This window comes from Vicugna pacos, chromosome 7 (genome assembly GCF_048564905.1).
Source record: "Vicugna pacos chromosome 7, VicPac4, whole genome shotgun sequence".
In the NCBI taxonomy this organism is placed as follows: Eukaryota; Metazoa; Chordata; class Mammalia; order Artiodactyla; family Camelidae; genus Vicugna; species Vicugna pacos.
This window is the reverse complement of record NC_132993.1, coordinates 70,303,075-70,329,946: the sequence shown is the minus strand read 5'-3', so window position 1 is coordinate 70,329,946 and position 26,872 is coordinate 70,303,075. Positions and strand designations below refer to the sequence as shown.

Here is a 26,872-nt window from a genome sequence, read left to right as displayed (position 1 = left end):
GTGGAGAAGCAGCAGTTTAAATGTCCTGTTTAAAAATCACTGGTCTAGAGAAAGAACCTAGAGATTAACTAATAACATATTTAATGACCCAAATAAGGTCAGCCTTATTTTAAATGCTATTTTAAATGTTTGGTCCAGGGCAGTTCTGTATGAGAAGGTAGTAAAATGTTGAGGCTGAGAACAAGTTTGGAATCAGACAGGTAAGAGTTGTATCCCTGACCCAGTTACTACCTATGTGGTCTGGAACAGGTTATTCAACTGCTCAAGACCTCAGTTGTTTCTTCTTCATTTATAAAAGAGGACAATAATGTCTATCCTGTTTTATAGAGTTGAGGTCAGCATTAAATAAGACGATACAAGTAGAACACTAGCATACCGCCTGGCCCCTCAATAAATACCAATTACGGTTACTGCAAACCATAAATTAGTGTTCAAGGAGCAACTGATGATCAAACCATCCACAAGCAGTATTATTTAAAATGCTGTTGAATTTTTAAATAGGCACACACTACTTACATCTAAGAATCCAAAGTCTCAAAGCCTTTTTTCTAGACCGGCTTGCCTCTTCCTGTGTCTGTGGCATAGAGTGCAGAGGAGCTAAGAAAATATCGTGGGTAGAAGTAAACTTTGTTGAGGAACTTTTGCATTTCAGTATTTTTCTCACAACAGGCATGTAAAGATGTCTACATTTGATGAAAAGTTGAAATTATTTCATAGAAATCGAGAGTGCCTCAAGATGTAAAACTCCTTACCTCAAGCCAAAACTAAAACTAAACACACACACATACACCCCATTATCAGTATCTGCAGATCCCACAAAAATCCTGATTGATGGTTAATCATTCTCACTTTACCCGAACTTCAAACAATGTAACTCAGTTACCACCCACCAAGGTGTCACTGGACACATGAGAAGTCATTTTAAAAAGTAAACAGATCAAAAGTCTGGCCTCATCTCACAGGCATCACCTCTGGGCTCTTGATCAGTCCTCCCAGAGACTGTTCAGGGCTTCAATTACACATGTGTATTTGCGTTTGAAGTTACCTGTGCCTGCAACTGTTTATGCTATTTCCTCTGGTTTGGTTCTCAAAGACAATAGAAACTAGTTGTTAATCTAGTGAGTACTACTTCTATTGTTTGAAATACATACTAATTTGCTACTCACCCTACTTTTTAGACCAGAAATTATTGATTCTTGGTATAAATGCAGAAAATTATGCAGAAACCTATGTTAAAAAGAATACTTGAAATTCTTAAGGTCTATTTAGAGTAAACATTACACATCTCCCTTGAGATTATCAAAACACTGTGGTAAATTTAGGATTAACGGAAACATTTCCCAAGTTGTTGCAGATGTAAAATGATGAGGGAAAAAAAGCTCTAAGATGCTTATAAACTACTTAATTATTAAGTTTGCTAAAAGTAACGTATTGAGTTTGCTAAATTATTTTATCTATAATCACTGTATCTAAAAATTAAAGAAATATTCCTCTTTGAATTAGTTTGCGTAACTCTTTGCTTCTGTTATACAAACTTAACAGATCTACACAGACTACATTAGTATTCCCTGGATAACTTCTGAGTAGTTCTTAATGGAATATTTCTTAATCACTGTTTTTTGACCAAGGAACCACTTTTCTATCTGTACAAAAGGAACATTGTATTGACTTATTAATTTTCCCTCTATAATATCTAACATTTACCCAAAAGAAAATGGGGGCATCAGCAAGTTTATTTCTATTCACGCCCTGATTTCTCAGCCAGAGAAGCAATGTGTCTGCACTTTCAGGCTTGGGCTGACTTTTTCAGACATTTTCCCATCTCTGCCCAGCTGCACGTGGCTTATCCTTATAACCAATACCTCCCTGAGGGGCCCCAAAACAGTGGCTCACACTGGGTTTGGCTCTAAAGACCTTTATTCCTTAGAAAAACAAATGGAGCTTCCTCTATTGTTGCATACCTTGCAAAAAAAAAGCTGAGGGTTTTTTAAATTATAATCAAAACATTTGTTAACCCAAAATAGTCTAGAAAAATTGATAAAAATGAAGTTTTAAGATAGATGTAAATGCTCAATAAGTATTAAATATTGTTACATCCAATATATTATCTAAAGTATCATCTTGTTCTATGGACTTTGTTTCTTCAGGCACTAACATACTGCCTAGTCCATGATTGGCAATGCTTAAATCTTTTTTTAATATAATTAATTAGTATATATATATTATATATACATATATACCTATATATTATGAGGATACACATACACTTGAGATATATGTATGTGCATCTATAGATACAATGTATGTTTATAAATATACATTGAATTATTTTTACTAATGAGGATATATTACCATGAATAACATTTATAACTTACATTAATCCATCTGCCAGAATTTTAACCAATGAAATACTAGAATAATAAACCGAGAAATAATTGTATCACAGTCACAATTTTAAAATCATAGCATACAAATGCTGGTGTCTAAATGAGATGGTGTCTAAACTGCATTTCAAATATAAGATGAGTGCAGAAAAAGCAAGGTTCTGACACAGAGCCCCACTACCGACCTTAATGAGGGGTTTAATGATACTCAAATCCACTGCACAGCCTTAGTGGGGAAAATGAACAGTCCAACACCATATGCCGATATTGTGCTCAATAGTTTCCGAAACATTCACATATACATCATCACATTTGAACGGCACAACAGAGGGCTCGGTAAGACGGCATGTATAATGTTGAGAAAGTGGAGAGTGAAGGTGTCAAGCACTGTACCCACTGGCCCCTGGCTAGCACAACAGATGAAGTGAAAACTGACCCTACATACATATTATAAAGCTGGTTAATGGAAACATCAAACAAACCAAGAAAACTAAACAAACAGTGGGAAGACCTACTAAATCTAACTCTAAACAATGAAATATCAAGTATAATTTGTGGGAAACAAGAGTAGCAATGAGTGTTAAAAGCACATATCAAACATCTATTCAGGGAGGTGAGGGTGCCAACAGTGTCAAGTCCTGAAAGACAATACACAGAGTATTGATTCAACCTACAAATGATTTTGATCCATTCTAGAGAGGGGTATGTGTCCAGAATGTTTATAGTAAAAATGTTTTCTTCAAGAAGGTGAATACAGAACCAGCACTGACAGCTCAAAGTGAGCCTCGCCTCTGATTCTACAAGACGGTACACCCTGACGGTGCACACCTCTGTGAAACTCCGTGCTTAATGCCCTGCCTCTAGCTATCCAGCCATAGTTATAATCACAACATTAACATTCTAAAAACGTACAATACACATTAACAAATTCATACTCTTCTAACTTAAAATACCCCAAAGTAGAAGGTACCATTACTACATTATCTTATTTTACAAGAAAAAAGAAAAGCTTTCCAAACTGGCTTTTTTTTTTTTTTCTCCATCTGTAAAATCTGTAAAAGCCTAAGGGTTCTCTTTATTTCTTGGGAAGTCTGTCTGGCAAGAATCATTCTATTCATCCATTACATATTTTTCCAAACCTGGAATAAACCCATTGGTGTTGTGCCAGAGAGAAGTACAGACAAAGTAATACCAGATAAAATTCTCTCTTTGTAAGAGGCTAGAAGAACGCCCTACCCTACACATGAAGTCTAGGACATGTATGAAACCATCTAGAATTTTTACTCCTAAGACCTCAAAGACAAGCTATGTTACATAAATCTTTTTTCCAATCAGGTAGGTTACACCCAAGTCTTACCCACTGCATAGGCTGTGGAGGAATATGTGACATTAGTCTTTGAATATTTTTCTTTAGCTTAAACGTACTGCACTTAATCTCCAGAAAAATGGGCTTATAAGTTCAACCTAAATTTTTTATAAGAGAAAAAAATATCCAGAAGAAAAGCAAGATAGCAGATTCAGTGTGTGCACAGGGCCAGTAATGTGTACATACTACACATACCCCATAAAGGATCGTTGGATGTATAACCATACGAAGCATTTCTAACTGAATGTTCAAAGGAACTATTTTTAATGACATCTCATTTAAAGTGAAACTACTGTAATAATTCTGGTATCTGACAACAGTATGATCCACTAGGTCCTGAATGACTGGATGCGACATCATGACCACCCCACCAAAGCAGCTCAGACATGGTGTATGTGCTAGTGTGCTGGGGCCTCCTTAACAAAATCCCACAACTGGGTAGCTCAGAACAACGGAAGTGGATTGTCTCAGTTCTGTAGGCTAGAAGTCCAACACTGAGGTATCGGCATGGCCGTACTTCCTCTGGAGGCACGAGGGAAGATATGTTCCAGGCCTCTCTCCTAGTTTCTGGTAGGTCCTTGGCTTGTGACAGCACAGTTCCCATCTTCATGTGACGCTGTCACCATGTGAGTGTCAGGGTCCAAATTTTCCCTTTTTATATGGACATTTGTTATATTGGATCATGGCCCACGCTACTCTAGTATCACCTAACTCCAATTAATTACATCTACAAAGACGCCCATTTTCAAATAAGGTCATATTCTGAGGGAAGGAGGGTTAGAACTTCAACATATCAATTTTGGGGGAATACAAGTCAACCTTTAACAGTGTCCCATGCAGGGACTCAAAAGCTGTGTCACAAGTAATGCATATATTAGAACTGGTCTTCACACTAATCGTCTGCCTAACCTGGTAATTTACAGCTGTTTAAAAAGTTTAAACTGCTACCATGGAATATATTAAAAATACTCCATTCTTCAATGCATTTAAAGGAAAGAGTATATCCAGGATATGAAGAAGCTAGATCAATTATTTCTCAGTCATTGTGTTTTTTGGCATTAATATATCTATAATCCACACATATGTATAGAAGTTTATAAATATTTCCAGTATATGTTACATAGACACATTAGTGATGTATCATCTAAATTTCATAAAGATGACACTATACATTAGAATACATGGTAAGGCATTCTGGTGACACAGTCTGAGCACAGAGGACCATATAATTTATTATCTGAACCTAGACACTTCTGAGAGTGAAAGGGCATCAGTAACAATTAGGCTGGGTTCCAGGCAGAAACAAAAAGGGTCCTGATCAAACCCAACATAAAGATAAATGAAGCAAAGAGCTGAGCTGTAATAAACTACTGGGAGGTATAGGACACTTTTCATCGTATTTGTCTGTAGAAGAGAAAAGGATAGACAGTGATTATTCTGCTCATGTATGAATACTGAATACCTAAAAGGGAGAAATTATATGGAAATGGACTAGATTTTGCATAGCATGAGCATGCAATATATTCATATTCTGTTAATAAATGCTATGCATGAGAAAAGTATCAGAGGGTGGACAATATGAAAAGGAGATACTAATCACATAAAAATAGATCTTTCTAGCTTCTCCTAAATTGATCAGAGTAGAACAGACCTGAAATACAGAAGTCCCATTTAAGCCTAATCAACTAAAGAGAGAAACCATTGTAAGAAGCAGAGAAATTACTTCTTGATTGAACAAAAGAAAAAGAGTACCTTGGGCCAGAGATTCTGAGTTTCTATTTTCCGTCCTCGAACAGCATTCCGTCCTAACCAGGGTAGACAGCGATCCCTGAGATCACCACTTCTCATTGAACCACTTTGTGTTGTTGTTCTTTTAAGTGCACTGTCCTAAACAAACAAACAGCATGTAGCTGTTCTCCATTTATAGAAAAAAAAAAAAAAGCAGATGAGCAGAAACACCTGGTATTCTTTTCATACTCATCAAGATACTTGTGGTGTGTTGTCAGTTCAGACCAGCTGTATAAAATTTCAGTTCCACGTAAGACAGGACACTATATAAACGCACCTACAAATAAAGCTCAGTAGTACCCTGACTTTGTCCCAATACTGCTCTTATTGTTTTGAGGTCTCTGCAAATGGTTCACCTGTGAAAAAAAATAGAGCAATTTTCAACAAAGAAAAGTCTTCATTTGTTTACCATGCAGCTTTCCTAGGAGAAACAACTACCCTTAGCGAGAGTGTGTGTCCGTGTTAATTACAGTTTGCCCACAGGCCACCCTGGCCACCATCCAGCATTTCTGGTATCTACAAAGCATTTCATGCAGTGAGCTCAAGGACACGAGAAATTGTCTCATTTCCGCTCCAGACCCAACAGGAAAGAGCAGACACCAGTATGTTTCTGCTAAAGACACATTTTACTGCAAAATTTTCCTTCAGGAAATTCAGAGATCTCCAGGAACAGGACAATTTTACCCCCTGTACATTTGACTGTATGTTAAATACTTACACTTCCTGCTTCACCAAGCACTAAATTTAACAGCTTAATTTAGAAAATATTTTGAACTAGCTAATTTACCTCTTTTTTAATAGCATACTTATTATCAGGGATTAATGAACAAAACTTACTGATGTGACAAAACGTTAGCGCAATGCAAATACCACGTGAGTATTGTGGGAGTGAACCAGATATAGACATCACTGGCAACAGAAACACCTATCATGGGCCAATATATTGTGCAGATTCCACTCCAACAGTGGTTCTCAACCAGAAGTGACTATGCACCCCAGTAGACATCAATGTCTAGAGGCATTTTTTTTTTTTACTGTCATGACTTGGGGAGGCGTTGCTGCTGGCCTCTAATGGGTAAAGACTGAGGATGATGCTAAGCATCCTACAGTGCACAGAACAGACCCCAATCACAAAGAAGCATCTGGTCCACAATGCCAACAATGCCAAGCTTGAGAAACACAGCCTTAGACTGCGTGGGAAAATCAGTGCTTTTCTTTTATAAATTTCATATGATAATACTCATTTTTCGTAGGTGCATTTTTATAGACTTTAATAGTTATTTTCAGTCAAGTTTCTCTGATTTGATTTTTCTAGCTTGTCAAAATTATAATTATGAATTGTTACCAAATGCTAAAAAATTATTACAAAATGCCAAAAAATACAACAAAAATAAAATAAAATAATCTAGCCTTTATCATGCTGTGTCTGAATTTAGGGGATATCACGACTGGTAAGAAATACAAATGAGTCAAAACTGAACTGCATATATTAACTGAGGATTCCAAAAACCTCTTAATTCCCAGTTTTTGCCCCATAACCAACTTGTGATTTTGTTTTCTTTATAAGATAAAACTGCTTTTAACCCACATCATGAAGGTCAGAAACAGAACTACTCTGAAAGATAAAAGGATGAGGAAAGTATTCATCCTAAACGAATATGAAGAGGAAATCTACTTCTCTCTCTCAAAAAAGAATGCTAGAATATCTTTTCTGTGAAAAACTTTAAGGAATAATTGCTTTAACTGCTTTGAGGTCCTTGTTTCCTTATTTTAAACAATTCTGCAGACTACATGCCTTTGAACATCTATTTTTTTTATGCAAAGCAGATTTTCAAACTTCAATTTAGAATGACATAAAATAGAAAAGTCAGAACAGAAAAAAAGTATCAGTCCACACTTTCCTCTAACGTTGGTGGTATCACTTAATTCTGGAAGTCTATAACTCAGTTACCCCTTACACTTCTTCAAGTGCATGGCCTTCAAAACATCTTTACCTTTTTATCCTAATGGTCTTTCCCTCTTAACCTACCACACTGGTATTCAGTGGCCCCATTTTATAAAATAGCATTCTTCCTTTAGTATTATAAATTACAGCATACATCCAGAGAAGTTCTCTACTGGCTCTGCTCAGCTTCTTACCTATCACCACTTTATTATGTGCCACTGCTAACTATCTAACATTACAACTTTTTTAGAATGGTATCAGGAGTTCTAAGGGATAGTATCTGAAGTTAGACAGAAAACCCCAAGAAGTCATTCTCTCAAAACTTCTTCCAGGACTTTATAGCAAGACACTGGTGAGCAAATTTTCAGAAGCAGTTAGCCCAGATGTTCTTCTTCTGACACAGCGGTTGGCAGTTGCAGTCACAAGTCAAAACAGAACTACAGAAAAATCGTCTTTAACAATACGGTCTGCATTTATACAGTCTATACACTCAGGATTTATCTGTGCTAATAAGCTCCCTTTAAAACAACGTCTCTAGAAAGATCCTATTTATCCAATGGTTTAGGAAAAAAAGAGACGCTTTGAAATCTTTTAAATGGGGAGAAGTCTCAAATCGCGGATGGAGCATAAAGTCAAGGAAGAGCTTGTGTACACCCTGTTCTGACAGGAAAGGAGTAAATACAGAGGCAAAGAGATGGGAAAGAGAGATAGATGGACACAAAGCCACATGTTAACACAGTTAGTGACTGTCTCTTCCACCACTAAATATGACACCCATGTCACTTCCAAGGATGCTCACCTGAAGGTAGGACTGGCTCAGATTTAATCAGATCACATCTGCATATGTCTGCCTTAATTTATAATCTAATTAAAAATTGAGGATTGTCAGGAAAGAGAATAACTCAGACTTTCATCAGGGCCATCTAAAAAAGAATCATCTCACAGATAATTTGGAGACAATACCTTGCTCTCATAAAAATTCCATGATGTAGCAAAAGTTTTGGTTGCCTTGTTCATATATAGTCTTTACTCCTGTTTTCCATTCCCATTGTTCCATGTAGCTCTAAGAAAGAGGCCTAACTAACCCCTACCCAAAGCTGCTCATAAAGCAGATAACACTTTATTTTCAGATGTGGCATTTATAAGGCAATGAATGACATCTGGTTCTAAATTCTCATGCATACTTTTGGCCAAATTGCAAATAAATTACAATATCCATGTATAGGGGTCATCTCACCAAGATATTTTAAATGATATGCACATAAAATGTAATAATAATTAACATTTTATTGCAATAATTAACTATAACGGTTACCAAAGTGTTGGACAATTTCCATTGGTAAAATTTTAGCTGGTTTCTTAGAATCATGACCTTTGTAATGTGCTGAATTATACACTCTCTTTCTTGAAGAAATCTTTCATGAAACTACACAGAAACAGCTGTAATTTTTACTACGTAAGATCTGTGAAGTTACACGACAATTTGTCAATAAGGTATCTTTTGTGAACTTATCCTAAAAATCACTTAGAACTGATAGCTGCTCTAGGAAGTTTAAAAAGAGTTTGTCTAGAGGAGTTAATAGTGGAATTGTTCTTAACCTGACATCCTAACCATTAGCTGGAAGATGCAGCATCTTTATAAAAAGACCCAGTTCAATTCGATTAGTTTTAAGTGACCCACTAAAAAACAGTAAGAACCTTTCAAGAGATTAGTATTAAAACACACAACGCTGATTTTTTTAGGAAACTAGTTTGTCTCAACAGCCTGGAAAAACTCTATAAAAGTCCTTGAGACAACTGTTTAGGAATGAGTGTATAGAAACAGCTATAACTCAGAAGGACTGCATAGAAAAGACATAAAATAAAGAGCAGATCATCTTGTTGTGCCAGTCCATTGATCAAACCTAATATGCCTCAGTTTTGTTACATAAAATCCTACATGCAACTTAAGAATATCTCTAGCAATGGACTGTCAGAAAAATCTCTAGGTGAACCAATAGACAACAGAAATATTCTTTGTCAAAAAAAAAAAAATCAAGTTTTTTCCATACAGTTCAAAGCACACAGACGCCAAAGCAGAAAGTGAACTCTACAAAATGAAAAAGTTCTGCAATTCTCAGTATTACTAGCTGAACATATGAACCAATATAAATGACACACTTATTAAATTAAATTTAAAAAAACTTTTAATTTTCTTTACCAAGGATCAGATTGTTTGATTCTAGATGTGTTTCAATACAGTGAGAATGTTTACACGTTTACACTTTGGCAGATACTCTGAGATCTGAGATACTGGTGGCGATCTGTATATAGCCTCAGTCTCAAAGACCAAGCACACTTTTACAGATAGTTTTTTTAAAAAAACAAAATGAAAAAAAAATTTTTAAATCTCAACCTGCCCCAGGAATGTGTTAAGATGTTTTCATCTTGATTCTGGGACATAAGATCTTTGTGGAGTAACAATTTTGTATCCATCTGTTTCCTGAATATATCCAAATAATCCCAGAATCCATCAAAAGGGAATAGCTACCTTCCACATGAGCCCTGACTTACTGAAGCAGTCCTGAAAAGAGCGTGCAGTCCTTATCTTTATTGCAGTACCAAAATATTTGCTCTGCCAACAGCAAATGTTTGGACTCATTGCAAATAGTAAATGTTCTAAAGAGAATACATTAAAAGTCAAATAAATTTGCTTGTGAAGAATATAAAATTCTGGTAAGGAACTAAGGCATGCAACAATCAGAAATAGGCAGTTTCTTTCAAGCCAAATTATGATTATTTTGAGGAAAAAGGCCATAACTATCTAACAGCCAAAATAAAAGATAAGCATTAAAGTGGGGCATATCATTTAAAAAATTATTTAATGTGAAAAACTTCAATTTTAGGTTTTTTACCATGTCACTTGAAACCAAAAACAGTCACTTAGTTACTTCAAATAGCCAAGTTAATTAAACTACAGTTACTCAGATTGCGCTCTGCAAATCCAGTTCATGGATAGGACAGAAATAGAGGGTGCTTAGATACTTTTGTAACAGTTTGAAAACAGTAATGTTATGACTACTGAATCTAATCATTTAAAAACAAAGGTTCCTATCTTTTTAAATTCCATTTTTCAACTGATTTTCACTGTATTCAACCAAAGTAAGTATCTGCAATGAATATGAAATTTAGAAAAAAATAAATAAACCCTGTTCCTTTGGCACAGTTGGTGTGGAAAGCACTGAATAAGAGAGACAATTATTCTGGTCAGAATCCCCTGGTGTTAGCAAATCAATTAGTGCTAGAGGTATAACAAGACAAATCCTGAACAAATAAGACAATCAGCATTACTTCCATAATGAAATGAGTAGGTATGCACGGTGCAGAGCAAGGGAGCACCTGTATCCAGGATAGGAGGGGGTCCTTCTTTAAGGTAAACTTACTAAGTACCCAGTCTCAGGTATGGTTAAGAAACATCTCATGATAATACTTTCTTTGAAAAGCAGAAGTCATAGCTATTTACCTAAATCTAGTCACCGCAGAAGAGAAATCATACATGGATGCTTTCAGTTACATATGAACATTTCTGCATTAATACTTAATAATTAGGGCATTAGTTAAGAGGATGTGAACATCCCATATAGATATGCACAAACAAAAACTGATGCTGATTAGGATTTTACAGAAGTGCCTAGTTTACATAGGTAGGGAAATGCATAGAATTTCAGGAGAGACCTAAGATTTCATAATGTATAAACCTTAATTTGAAAGTAACTTAATCTTTTACATTTCAAAAGAATTGTCCTATAATTTTTCTACACAGTTATTAACAACAGTTGTACATATTGGCTTAAACCACAGTACAGAGAATTCTTTTCTTTGCAGAGGGTGAAAAGTTCAGCTAACTAATTATGAAAACACTAATAATGAGTAGTTCATGGGCTACTGGAATTTACTTTCCCTACAGGATGGGTCAGAACCAATGTGGCAAAGCACAGTTTGCCTGAGACAAAAATGACAGGTCATCTGACTGGTTTGCAGCATTTCCAAAGCTTGTGAACAGCTGAAATCAAAAGGAATGAGTGTTCCCATTTTCTAGATTTTTATGATGGCTGTCTAATCATAAAACCATAGGAGGAAGAATTCTAAGGTTCCCATGTATCATCCACTCTCATGGAGCAAGGGGGGACCCATGATCACAAAACGATTTCACTCCCATGACTGTTACATTATAGGGCAAAGGGAAGGGATTGTGTAAGATGCCAAATCACTTGATTCTGAGTGAATCAAAAGAAAGATTATCATGATAGTCTAACTTAATTAGTTGAAAATCCTTAAAAGGCAGACTAAGCCCCCTGCTTTTTTTTTTAATGAAGGTACTGGGGATTGAACCCAGGACCTGAGCTATACCCCACACCCCCTCCACTGCCCCAAGTCCCCTTCTCTGAATAGACAGAGCTCCCTGCTGGCCTTGAAGAAATAAACTGTCAGGTTGTGAGAAGACCTTTGAGAGGACCATGTGGAAAGGAAGGAAGTGCATGGTCTCTAAGAGCTGAGAACAAACAGGAAGGGGGAGATAGTCCTACAACCACAAGGACGTGCCAACAACCACAAAAGCTTGAAAGAGGAGGATACAGTAGCCTGGAAAAGAAATGCAGAACAGTCCCCACCTTACTGCAGCCTTATGAGACCTTGAGCAAAGGAGCTGGCGCAGCCATGGCTGGATTTGTCACCATAGAAACCATGAGAAAAGGAATGTCCGTCGCTTTAAACCACTAAGTTTGTGATACTATATTACACAGCATAGAAAACACCAAAGTAAAATAAATAAATGAATCTAGATTACTGAATTCTAAACAAGGGATTCATTTTATCCCTCAATCTTCATATAAAACACCTGTATGAAGGTTCTTCAGGCTTGTTTTCATTCACTGTACTTTCAACCAGTGGTCATGGTCAGTCTTCAATCTCTTTTGTATAATCTGATTCACATCTCTCCTGCATAAATACTGAGGATTTAACTGGTTTTCTAACTTCTCTCATTGAGGAATTTCCTTACTAGGAGAACAGCTAATTAATCAAGCACTGGGAAAGGCCACATTTTATCTGATTCTGCACACACAACCATGTTATACACAGTAACACAATTACTGCTGATATTTTAAAGTTATCATTTTCAGGCAGTTTGTAACAATTACTAGAAATACAGTCATGTGAGAACATCTAGGGTTTCTTTCACAAAAGCAAAACCTCACATGACAATAGGTCACTAATGTTATTCCTCTGCACACAAGAATGTAAGGTCATTACACTTATATACTTTGGTTGACACTCTGAGATCTGAGATACTGGTGGAGATTTGTATATAGCCTGACTTCATTATGTATTTCTTTATTTCTTAATGAGCCCTTCAATCAGATAAATGAGTCTGGAATATGTATTTTATATATATATATATATATATGTATATATATATCTGAATATATAGTTATTTATATACATATAAATAACTTAATCACTGTGCTGTACACAAGAAGCTTACACACTATAAATCAACTACAATTAAAAATATACATACACACACACATATATATACATATATATATACACATACACGTGTATATATATGTGTGTGTGTGTGTATATATATATAAAGGAGTCTAGTACCATCCTGTGCTTTAGTGCAACTGGGGATAGCCCAGAGTGTTAAAAAGGGAGGAAAACATCAAACTTTACCATTTTCGCTTTCAGAAAGATTACAAGAGAGAAAACGAAAACATAGGGGCTGGAGGCGAGACCTCTTCAGAAGCATCCTCACAGACAGTGGAGCACTCAGGTATGAAGAAAGATTTAGTTTATATTCAACAGACCCATGAGTCCAAGTATGTGACAACTAAGACCAAGTTTTTAGGAAATGATTGGGTGGTGAGCAATTATAGAAGTTGCTAAAGCCAGGAATTCTTCCTCACAAGATGTCACCGACATAGGTCCCAAATCTAGGGAGTGGTGGAGACAAACAGGAAGCCAAGTCACCTGACTCCACTCAATTCTCCTGCTTCTAATCAAATTAAATTCATCCAGTGCTTTCTATGTTCATCCTTCACAAGAATTAACATTCTTAATCACACAACAACCTTATGAAGTTTGAGCAATCAGAGAGTTAACTTGTTCAAGTTACCCAGCTAATAACTGGTAGAGCTGACCTTTGAATGTACACTACTAGCAAACCAGGCAAATTCCAAGAGAGAATTAAGCCCTAATGTTCAAACGCACCCAGAATTAACTTCTTCTCTATGCCTCTAGACTGGTACTAGAGCGATTTTTGAGACAACTGAAAAATAGTCCCTCAAATCATTATCTATTCTGGGGTTCAGATGAAGAAACCTGGTTAGAAAGGCAGCAACCACACCATAAATGATAGCTGTTAGCATGTAACCAACATCTGGTAATTATACATGGTGTATACATATACATGTAAATATATAGACACTCATGTGTGTGTGTGTGTGTGTGTGTACATATACAGATAGAGATTATGTGTTTCCTTGCAATTGAGGTGGGGTTACTGAGGAAGCAGAAAAACGAAATTGAAAATCAGATTCAGAGCAGTCTATTGACCTCGGATCCTAGATCCCTGTGTATATTATAAAAGCAGAATCGCAGGGGCCAATCTACTTCACTTATGAAAAAACAGAAGGGGGAGGGCCAAATCCAAAGCTTGCAACCCTCAAACCGCCCCTCTGTCACGGTCATTTACACCCAGAGACTCAGCTGGCTTTTAGACACCACACAGACAGGTTGTGTCACATCGGATAATTTAAGGAGATGAATGACCTCATCTAATTATCATGCATGGTTTGCTCTGTGATGAGTTGCCATTCCCCTATGTTTATTTATTACCACTGAATATTAATATAAATTTTCAACAATTACTCACCAGCAGACCTTAACACCATGCATGTATCAACCCCCTGGGAACTGAGCTCCACGTGCACAATAAAATTTCACCTCATGAAAATTAATTCTGGGTTCTACATTTACATCGACAGGAAAATCAGGTGTTCTGAAAGACGACCAAGCATCCTGCATGTTTAATTTAGAGCAATCTGCACACCCACCCATGGTGCCCACCCTCCTGGGGCTTCACATAGCCCCTCTATCTCTCCTCACATTTTCTCAGATGCAAATTCAAGTCAAGTCTAATATAATGTCATGGCAAAGGGCTGGTATTTTTACAGTGACAGACATCACAAGAATTTTACACATTCCTTTCCGTGGCAAATGTCAAAATGACTGCCATAAAAGAGCAGGTTCCCGGCACTTGAAAACTTGCCGTTTGATGCTTATCATCAGGTTGTGCCCACGAGTTGTGGTATTAACGTATCGCTTCATCTCATACATCTCTTCCACCCTAGAATCAATTAAAAGGATGCAACAGAAATTTCATTTCAGTGCTTGATTTCTACCAACAAGAGAAGAGTGTTCGTGAAAGGTTAGTCTCCATTTATACTGTAAGGTAAGGGGAGGGATTAAATGAGTATAACCGATCATCATTTGGATGAGTCAACGAAAATTGGCCTTTTCCAGTACACCCTTGGCAGATTTTCTCCTGACTTCTGTGTTGGTTGCTAAAAAGGCAACTGGTATCGATTTTATTATTCTCTTTGCCCAATTTGTAGGGCAGTCTGGAATCACTGCTATAAACATCATGGATAGACAGACCGCTTTGTTTACTTTCAAAGATTCTGTCTTGAAGCTGAAAACCCACATCTCTGTTTGACAATGAGAGGTTATCAGCGGCAAAGTTACGACTTTTAAAAATAGACTCAACCTCCTGTGGCTCAGTTCTCACACAACAGGTGCTGGCCGAAATGCCAAGACGAAGCACATCAAATCCTCTGTGGTTCTGCTTTCTTCGTGGTCCCTTTTAGGATACAGGGTGCGTCCTTCACCCAGAGATGGACACTTCACTCACTCTAGTCCACTGCATCTCCTTTCTTTTCCTCTTTGTGATTAAAAGCTACACAAGAGTTAGGAAGAGACACTATTAAGATCTGCTAAGCACTCCTTTCCCCATTCCTGTCAGGTTTTTCTCATGGCCCAAATGATGTATCAGCACAATAATCTAGCTCACTAATCCTTAGTCATCAATTCATGATCTCTTGAAGGCAGAAAAATCACACATGGTACAAACAATAGAGCCAAGCCGTTAAGCAGTCCTTCAAAGTTCCTCACACGTCCTCTCATTTGATCCCCATAAGACAATACCGTGATTGAGGACTAGCTCAATATTCCCTTTGTTCTGCAGATGGAGAAATTGGGATTTAGTGTTAATTCAACTCTACACTGACTCCTCTTCTCCCTCGGACTCACCGCTGGAATATGCAGCTGGCCACAAGAACGGGAAGGGTGAGATAACAAATGCTACGACATCAAGGCTCCTACCACAGAAGGGCAGCAAACACTCATGTTAGGGGACTTACATGAGGGTGGGACAGATTCAAACACATGCAGGGTGTTAATTCACAGTGCCTGGCATACAGGAGCTCAAAAAATGTCAGAAAGCAGTATTATAATAAGTGAAATATAGCTATGAGTAATGATTAGTGTCCAGACATTCTGCAGGTAGAAACATCAAAATTAGCTCAAACTGTGAACACCTATGGAAGAGTAAAAAGAGCAAAGTCACAAAATGGAAATAAATAGCCCACGCTAACTCTCTTCATCTCTTGTTACAAACCACAAGGGTGGTTTTTCCACACTGCACCAGTACCAATGAGATGAAGATTAATTCTTAGCTCTGCCGGCATTTGCGTGCCTAACCATTCATTCAGTCATCTTGGAGGGTCAGGGAATTGCTGTGATGGCAGCTGCCCATGATATTCAGGAGATCCAAAGTGCCTCTATACACACTGAATGACCATGGACATGCTTTGCAAGAATATTCTGTCAGTGGTTTGTTATTTTATCAAATTCATTACTATTTTTTTTTCACAAGGATCTGTTTCAATTCAAATTCTGCCCTCTGCTAAAGATTGGAATATGGGGTGGGGGAAGCACCAAGAGAACAGGGCCATAAACGATTCCTATCTGCCCAAAAATTAGTAAGTGAATTAATACTAAATTGCCAAAAAGCAAGAGCTATTTGCTCTTTGTTTCCTTTTCCTCGATACTTCTGTAACACCTTTCTTAACACCATGGGGTGCAGAGTTCCTTCAACCCACCATGGTGCAATTTCAAAATGCACATACAGTTATTAAATCTAATAACATTTCACAAAACTGTGTGCATCTTCAAGATGATAATCTCTACTTAAAAAATAAGTCAAAGAAAAATAAAGACAAAAGAGAATCAAATGTTGCTGTGTCCACAGGGAATAGAGTGATATACTAGAGTCTTGTTACTATCAAGTAAAGAAAACCTCTAGTCTGTACATTTCAAAAACTGAACATTACTAACGTGCATTTATTACATTTCTGAATCACATCATTCCTTCTTGAGAACAGAATATGTAATTTGGAACATTACTCCAAAAACATTTCCAGTAAATTAAAAGTGTACCTATCCTATACTCCCACCATCTGCTTTAATTCTCAAGGCTGTTTCATATTTCAAAAGTTGCTTTGTAAGACATTGTTTTTCGTCCTGATCCCTTCCTCATCTGCCTGTATCAGAACACTCAGCCATCAATTATGGCCTCTCTCATCTCTTTCATCTCTCTGCCATTTGGTCTTCTCTCTCTGATATGCTCAAATCTCCCCCGTGGTAACACTTATTTAGTTGTCTCTACAGCCTTCCCCCAACCCCCAGGAGCTTTTTTTCTAAGAATTTCCTCCTCCTCTATCTATGGTACTAGCAACTGCTCTGCTGCAATGCAATACCTCCTAGTCAGATGGGACCAGGGTGTGAGAAGTGACCCAAGCTCAGGCAACCAAAATTCTTTTTGGTCACAACTGAATTGTCTCCAGATGGCCATCTGGCCCATATTCAGACTAGAAAGACTTCTTTAGGAGGCTATGTTTTGGACTAGGATTTTAGTCTCACACTGAATCAAAGCTTCAGTGGGGAAAATGTAAACCTTGACAGCCATTTAAGAACATGAGCACCAGGAAGCAGATAGTCAGTTTGCAAGGACAGAGAAGAATGAGGAATCAAAGAAAACCAGAGGCTGGAGCAGAAGATCCTGGTAACAGCTCCACCCCTCTCAGCAGCTGTCAGTACATCTTTCACCTTGACTCCCATGACTGATGACGTAGCTCCACTAGCAGTGAAAAATATTTCCCGTTTTGGTTCAAGACAGTCCTACGATTTTCAACTACCTGCAATCCTAAATGGCCTAGTAACTTGATTCTTTACATAAGACAAAACAACACCAAATCCCTTCCACTGTCTTCCTCTGAACTTTCTCTCTCCCTTTCCTCATATCACCAAGATCCTTTTGAAAGAACAACCTGCATTTGCTGCCTTCATATTCCCACCTGCCACAAGCTCCTCAAGGCACTGAAACCACGCTTGCATCCCACACATTCTACTAAAACTGCTCTCGCAACAGCAACGGCATGGTAACTTCCTTAAAGGGCTCATCTTGTGTGACCTCCCTGCAAATGCAACTGTAATTCAAAACTCTTCTTTTGAAACTCATAATGCTTATATTAACAGATACTAAATAGATACTTGCTAAAGGAATGGATGGATCTGTTCTCTGGCTTCAAAGACACTGAATGTGACTCCAAATCCTCTTCAGATATGTATTTCTAATGGCCTAATGGCCATCTACAGACACTGCAAACTCAAAATTGTCCATCAGTGAGCACAATATCTTCACCCCACCAACTTGCTATTCCTCCTGTGTTCTCTAGTCTAGGAAGTTCAATGTAACATGATGCACCTGTTAAAGAGCTTAGTCATCTCCACTTCTCTCTTCCTGATTCCCTAAATCCCATAACCAATAGCCCCTGAAAATTCACTTCTACATTTTGCTTCATCCCTGCTTTGCTTTCCCACTGCAACTATTCTTTTTACAACTTGGGCATCTCTCACTCTGGGAATGCGGCAATGGTCTACTAACAGCTCTCACTGTCTCTGCTTCAAATGCTGGTCCTTTTTAATCCACCTTCCACATACTATGATTCAAAACTTTACTTTTAAACTTACAAATCTTAGGGTTAAAGCCAAATTTGTTCGAGTATGCAGAGCTGGGCTACCACAAATATCCAAGTGTTGTGCACACTGCCCAACTCCCCTTGGGGTCGTGTAGAAGATAGCTCTGATATAAGTATTGTGTAACCTCGACTCAAACTCACGATCCAGTCCTACCAACATCTCTTCCCACCCAGGAGTCCTATGCCTAACATGAAACAGCCTGTGCGTTTTTCTTCACCATGCTATGTGTCTCTCCTTGGTCTTGCTTTGTCAGATTCCACTGCTTCACATCAGCCTGGAGCTGTGAATGTCTTCCTCGGGGGACTCTCTTCCTCAATCTGGATTCTCAGCATGCAGTTCAATGCACTACATAATTTGTACTGAATAATAATAATTGCATTCATCACTGAATTAAATTACATTTGATGTTAAAAATCTTTGAAGTAGGAGAGTTTAAAAGAGACAGCATAATTTAAAACTATTTTTAAAATGTAAGACAGTCTATGTACTTAGAGGTCTAACGAGTCAGGTGTACTATCCAGAAGCCTAGAACCTGCAAGTTATTTCATTTCTTATAATATAACGGAAGAAGTTTACTAACAGAATTTCTTTCTGGATTATTAGCATTTGACCTTTTAATAAAGTGCTATACTAATATTACTTACCCAACGAACCATTTTCCTCGGGTTTTATTAAAAAAAAAAAAAAAGACAGCTTAATTGCTTCTATTTTTTGAGACCTAGACACTTCTATTGTCTTTGGTTTCTAAGGTGAATTTCCATATATGAATATTTAGGTCTCTAAAAACAAATATGTAAACAGCATGTCCAGGATAACCAAGCTCCCATGGGAAGTGGGAAAGAAGGAAATAACCAACTGCCACTTTTAGCATCTTTTATGTAATTTCAAACCTCGTAAATCCGCAGGCTCCTCTGTCTACCCTAGAGACACACACATCATTCCTCACAGCATCTTCACAATGCCTCTTGATCAGTTCGTTAAAACAGATTTTCCTAGTGTGCCTAAGCCCATTTATTTCACTGCGCTGTTCTTCCTTTAACCCCCAAAATAACACATCATTAATGTCTAACCATCCCTTTATATAGCTTGAGAGTACGTATCTTAGAAACCAATTTTACTTGCTCTCTTCCGTTTTCCCCGATTAACCGCGCAGTATAATTGTGGGCAAATGTCAAAAGAAACAACTGTCCAGACCTTTTGACAATTTCAGTAAATGTGTTGATTACATATTACAGACTTATCTAAGCATCAAAATCCCTCAACAACCATCCTAGAGAGAGAAATATCGAGGAGTAAGAGCAAGTCCCCTGAAAAAGCGAGTGAAGATTCAAGTGAGAAAGCTCAAAATTGATTTCTGCTCACAGGGAACCTGAGGGGGAAAAAAAAAAAACTTTTCCCTCATTTGATTTGATATTATGTACAAATAACAATAAATTGTGACTAATAGTAAGTGTGTGTGTATGTGTGTGTGTGTGTGTGGAAGAAAGAGCAAGAAAGAGAAGAATCAGCAATTAATTATTTGAATAAAAGAATACAGGAATTATGTTTCATAATTTGCCAGGAGACTACCATAATAAATTTTTAATTACTCAAGGAAAAGAACTTCAGATAAACAGTACCATTATCCCCAAACCTGAATGTAAAATTTTAAATGGGCAGCACCATTATATTCCACTGTCATCATTCTAGCTAAAGTTATTCTTCCATTTATGATACAGAATTTAAAATGTATCCTACTTTTTTTTAATCCAGCAGAAGCATATGGTTAAAAAAAAATCAGCAGAAGCAAATGTTAAAATAACATTTAGCCAGAAATATTCTACATTCATATTCAAAGAGAACTTTAAATATTGCTTCATGTATAACAGCCTGATTCTGAATTACTGAAATTAACTGTAAAAGTGTGCCTGTTTGTTGAGGTCACAATGTCAATCTTTTCCTTGTTTATAATCTTGTTGGAATCTGTATAAATGGCAAATTTTAAAGGAGCAATGGAATTCAATTCCCACAAGTTGTATAACGCCTGTAAGAAAGAGAAATCTCGAAGTTTGTTTTACAAAATTTTAAAATCTGTGCACATTTATTCTTCATTTCTAAAACATGTCACACCAAATGTTTAATACTTACAAATTTCAAAGTATCCCATATCTAAATGGCAGAAGTAACACTGCTTACTATATACAAAGACCTTTTAATAAATGTCCAACACTTCAAGGGCAATACTCTCTTCCTCATATTTGTCTTGTTTAAAAGATGACAAACCTACCTTTGATATCCTATTTCTTCTGTTACTCATCAATTATGTTAATAACTTATCTTATTTGACAAATTACTCTTAAATGTTGGTGTTATAAAAATATTCTGGACTGAATCCCTATAAATAGGTATGGAATGGCAGAGACTTTAAAGCATGCACACTGTTAAAAAAAACTTACCTTACTGAGGTCATTCTACCCTGTCTAACCACCTGGAGTTTTGTTTTTTTTAAATACATGTGTGTGTACACACATACAGACAGACACAGAGGCAGAGATAGAAAGCTATGGACAGAGAGACACATACAATATTATCTATTTAATACAATACCACAATACGATCAACCTGACAAATTATCTAATTATGCAACGTTAATATATTTTGGACCCTCAAGGAAAGGTGGTAAACACAGTATTCTTCACAAAGTGCTACCATTTTTATTTCAATTGACATTGAGGTCAATCACCTTTTTCCTTCAACTCTGTAAACAGTATGACACAATCTTTTCCATATTTTGTACACACAAAACATGAACCATGTGTAAGGTACATGGCTGGCCATCCCAGCACAGTTCCAAGTCTACTGGAAAAAAATGTGCCAAAGGCCTGGGAACAGTTGTGGTACTAGGTGTCGACAGTCCATGAAAAGAAGGACTGGCTGCCACAGTGTGACAGTGCCTGCTGCACAATGTAAGCCTTACATAAATGTGGAATAGATGTAATAGAATACAGGTCATTCCCCATCGTAAGCAGCTTACATGCTTTTTAAAATACTAGCACAGATAGCTCCTTTATTACAAATGATGGAAGGCTGTCACTTAAAGAACAATAAAATGTAACTCTGTAGAAATACTGCAACAAATTCTGATTCTTTTCCCCAAATTTCTAAGTATATTCATGTTAGAGTTGATTCTAACCATCCATCTAAGACACTGAAGAAAATAAACCAACTGGGCAAAATGCCTAAAATATATTTCATTTTAACCATGTAAATCTCCACTTCAAGGTTATAAACAGTTTAAAGACAGTCTGTGAATTCAGAACAAATTACTTTCTTGGATATTTTCATTTATATTAAAAAATAAAGAGAACAGAAATTTCTGTGTATGTGTTATATATAACGATACTCTAGAGAAAAATTAATTAAGTAATATAGTTTGTTACGGGCACAATTTTTGTATTATTTTTTAAGATCCTAAATATGTTATTTCTTATGAACATATACTTCTAAACATAAACAGTAAATCTGAGTACATAATTTGCATGTGTTACTTTTTTCTGCAAAAACTTACCATGTATAAACTCAAAAAGGAAGAGCATTTTATGATAGTATTTTTATCAAAGTTGGCAAAATATTGGAAAGGTGTCTACCCAGCAAGGTTTCCTTGAAGAAAGAGCGGTAATGTTTTTATCTATGTTCAAAATGAACTTCCTATAGTTTATCTGATTTTACATGTATTTATTAAATTAAATTTGTGAAAGCCATAGGAAAAAAATAGAAGTACATTCTATTTCCTTTTATAAACTATAGTAAGCTTAGATTCTTATAGCTTTTCAAATTTTTTTTTAGATTATATCCATTTCAGTCTGCCTAATGCTCACTCAGATGCCAATCCAAACAACTACACATATACTCATATACAAACATTAATAAATGCAATATCATGTTACTACTCTTCAGGAAAAATGTATCTACTGTTGCATTTTTATAAATACTTACTTAAAATATGCAACAGTAGATATAAACCTGTGGAATAATAAATGTTGTCATGTTAAGCTGATGAGAACAAATCCAAGACCTGAGAAAGGGACTTATTAATGTTCACTGTTTTCAGGGTTTAGTTTACATTTAATACTTTATTTCATATTTTATCATAAGGCACATTTCCTTCTGTATGTATTATGTGAATAGAAACTGCTAAGCCCAGATGAGAATAATTATATCACTTCTAATACATGAAAAAGATATCCACTCCAATGTTAGGGCATAGATATATTTATTTTCTATAGCCTTTAAATATAAATGTGTCTAATAATAGAAAAAAAAAGATTTATATCCTAATTAGTTAAAACAAAAGTACTATTCTCTTACGAGATGCTATGTTTATTTCCTGTAGTTTACTAATATATTTATCCCATTATGTAATTTATATTAAAATCCCCATATACCAATGGGCTCTCAGCCAATTATTCTAGACTGACTGGCATTTTGATGTGACTGAGATAAAAGTTTAACAAGAACAGCAGTTATAACTACATGCTTTTTTAAAAACTGAATTTGTAAATAGATTCTAAAATTAGGAGGGACAGATTTAAATTAACATTACAATACTGGCTACCATACATATTATCCTGAGTTTTAAAATAGACGTGCCTTCACGTATGTGCCAAGAAATTATTTCTAGAACAAGCGATAACTCCCTTTTAGAAAACTACAATTTAAACCATCAACATAACATATGCATACTTTAACATTAAAATGATGTATTTTCCACTTACATACAAAGCAACATGCATTAGGTGGTTGCTATCATATGGCATATTTATGTTTCACACATTATTGAAACAATCATTTCCCAAAGAAAAACCTAACCTTGCAAAAGAATTTTATCAAAATTTCTTCCTTTGTCCGAAAAAAAAAAAAAAACCACCAGTTATTTTAGTGTTAACTCTTACAGTTTAACTACTATGTTAAACCAGAAAAAATTAAAGAAAATATTTAGAATGATATATTATTTATTTTATTATAATACTTAAGCCCTTAATATGATTGTAAACACTCTAAACAAACAAAAAATTTAGTACGACTAATTCTAATTCAGGTCCCATTCCAATGAGTGCATAATGAATTTTATACTGTATTAGTGACATATACTTTCTCATCTGATGATAAAAACTTCTTATATTACTTTTCCTGGGAAAAATAAAATGATCAAATACTAAAGAGAATTTACTAATTATTTTCTCAGAAATGTACATATAGAAGTAAAATAATTTACCTTTAGTGATGTTATAATCTTTGTACTGAGTTTTATGAACCTGGAATTTTTCCAAAATACTTGAGATTTATCCTGATGAATACTCCATATGAATTCTTTTCTTGAAAGAAAAAGCAAATGGCACTGCATCTTGGTAAAATTAACGCTGCATTTTTTTTAATTTCATAAAGTTTATTCAGAAATTGAAGATGAAATACAAATGTCAACTATCATTTCTCTCCTCTGAAGATGGAGTTACTAACTTTTCAAATAATTAAAGATGCAGAAGCCTTACAAAAATATTGGTATTTCCTATAAGAGACTGACTAAGCCCTACAAAATCTAGTAGTAATCTCTTTTTTACAAAATAACTGTTTCGTATTATTCAAAAATACCTTAAATTTTCATTGTTAAAAACAAATTTCAAGTCCTTTCAAAGAAAAGAAATCGTGGCTTCCTAATTCCTATTTTTGCCCACTATTTATTTTCTTTAGCTTTAGAGAATTTCTGATCATGAAAATTGAGCTATTTTAATTTTAGGAAAGCATTTATTGCAGATGTCTTTCTGAGAATTAAGGATTTTTACCATTAATATTTTACCATGGTCTGTTCAGAAATAAAAGATTGTATTTTGTTTTATCTTAAGAAGTCATAGTTTTCCCCAATGGTGTGATGATACATTCCCTCCAAAGGATAGAAATATTGATAAATTGGCAGTTAAAAATAACACTCTGAAAATGTGTAAACCAGACACGTTGACTCTTTTTTAAAGAGCTACTTCTTTGACACAAAATGCAAGCGACTCACTTGAGTTCTTGCTTTAGAGGCCATGCTACAAAAAGCCTAAAAAAATTAAGTGTAATTTCTTAATAAGAGAGAATAAATTTGAAGCATCTTTAGTATAATTCTTTTTTTTTTTTTCATGTTTCAATACATCTGCTTGGAACATCCTGCCAATTAAAGGAAGATCTACAGATGGCATTTACTCTTTTCCTTCATAACAAAAAGGATCTGTAATTGTTTTTATGGAAGATTATCTAAAAAGGAACATGACTATAAATCAATGACAAAAAATATCAGACACTCCCCTTCTCCGGGTTAGAATGTGCTTCCTTTGGATTCTTGCACTGACATCTAAGGTAATAAATACTTTAAGCTGGATCTTAAATAATAGCTGCAGGGTTTCAATTGGTAAAGACTGGTAGTTAGTACCCACCAAAAACTCCTGTATTCTGCACTCAGCCAACAAAGGACAGCAAATAATTCCCAACAGCAAAAATACGGGAAGGCTACCTTGGGCTTTGTTTTTGTTATGTAAAATGCATTAAAAGTGACTCATCCACTTACAATTACCTACTCTTAGCAGCTTTAAAGTAGCTTCAAGAACCAAAATAAATGCTTTCCCAGAATGCCTGATAGGCTATTCAGTGCATTTAAAAATATGTATACATTTTTATGTGCCACTGACTTTGATTCTTTTTTCCAGCCTGAGAGAATTATTATTTTCATTCCCTTCCTGCCGTGTGATTCCATAGCTACCTTTAAATACTCTATTTCCAGAACAGCAGCGAGGTTTTTTAAAGTTATTTTAGAAATGTTAAAAATGAGAGAAAATTACAGGAGATTCTGGAAACGCTCGGTCCCTCCGCCAAAGGACAAGTTCTATTCATTCTAAGAACAGGAACCGCGTGTCTGCCGGCACTCAGATGTTTCTAATAGAGGGTGAGTGCGGTAGAATGGCAGAGTCCCAACACCTGCGAGCCCCTGGGGTAGACAGCAGCTAGGTGCGAGGAGCGAGCACTCTTCTACCAGAAAGGCTGTCGAGAGCGCCCAGTAATTTGGGATCTAAACGAGTTTGGATACTAGAGCAATTAGAGAGCATCCCAGAGGCCAAATGCGGGAGAAGTCCCCGTTACCTCGGCAAGCCTGCAATTACCGATTTGCAAAATACCGAACCCAAACACAACTTTTTATTGAACTGGGTTTGATGAGAGCGGGTATATAGCTCGAAACTTTTTCCTACAGTACAGCTTAACTCCGTGAGTCCAAGGAATCCTTTCAGAGATGGGCTGAGGAGCCAGGAGACGTCGGTGGACGTTTCTCGGGACAGCCCGGCCCCGCCGAGGCTCCCGAGACGCCGGTTCCGTGCGCATTCCGGCAGCGAGCCGCGCGCACCTCGCGCTCGGCCTCTCCACATCCAAGCCCGGCTCGCTCCCCACCCCCACGGGCAGAAAAGCCCCGCAACTCGGGAACCGAACCGGCGCCCAGCTTCCACGGCACCTCCCGGGCCGCACTCCCCGCCCTGCCGGCCCGGCCCCGCGACTTACGTGACGGCCGAAGGGAACGGCTCCTCCGACGAGGGGCCGATCAGCAAAGATTGGAAAAGTGTCAGAGTCAAGGCCAGCAGGCAGCCAGCAGCCATCTTCGCGATCGAAGATCAATCTCGCCTCCCACCCCAGCCGGGGGAAGAACCGGTGCTGGAAACCACGGGAGGAGAAGGAGCACGGTCCGTGCGGACCGCGAACGTCTGCGGGCTGGAGCGCCTGGGGCCGGGGCGTGGGTCAGCGAAGGGGGCGACAGGGGCGAAGCCCGACGCAGGGGTAGGGGCGGCGGCTGGCGGACCCACTAACGCGCGTCGGCTGCTCCGCGCCGAGGCTGCCTTGCCTCCGCCGCCATCAAGGGCGACTTTGGAAGCAGACCTGGGCGAGCCCGCGGGCGCTCGCGCGCTCTCGCTCTCTCTCCGTTTCCTCCCTGATTTATTCCCCCGATTGCTGTGGAGAAGGCGGGGGCGGGGGCGGAGGAAGGGTGACGGCACTGGGGAGGGGGTGGGGGTGGCTGCAGGAATAGGGGAACGGCAGGCGGAGAGACTTGTGGCGGAAAGAGGCTCCGTCTGGCTTCTCCGGGCAAGTCAGAGGGAGGTGGCTGGGGGTGGGCAGCGGGAGGGCTGGGCCTCAGAGCAGTCGGGCGGAGACGGGCCCGAGCAGCCCTCCATACAAGGCAGAGGAACTCCCAAA

General features: G+C 37.4%; 1 protein-coding gene across 5 annotated transcripts in view; it reads right to left on the bottom strand.

The window, feature by feature from the left end:
* Positions 1 to 26,641, bottom strand: part of CACNA2D1 (calcium voltage-gated channel auxiliary subunit alpha2delta 1) — a 420,595-nt gene extending 393,954 nt beyond the window's left edge. For all 5 annotated transcript variants that reach the window (XM_072965120.1, XM_072965122.1, XM_072965123.1 and 2 more), the window contains exon 1: positions 26,186 to 26,641. In XM_072965120.1, the coding sequence (XP_072821221.1) occupies positions 26,186 to 26,280 (95 nt within the window). In that variant the 5' untranslated portion in view covers positions 26,281 to 26,641. The remainder of the gene's footprint in view (positions 1 to 26,185) is intronic.
* Positions 26,642 to 26,872: the final 231 nt, after the last annotated feature.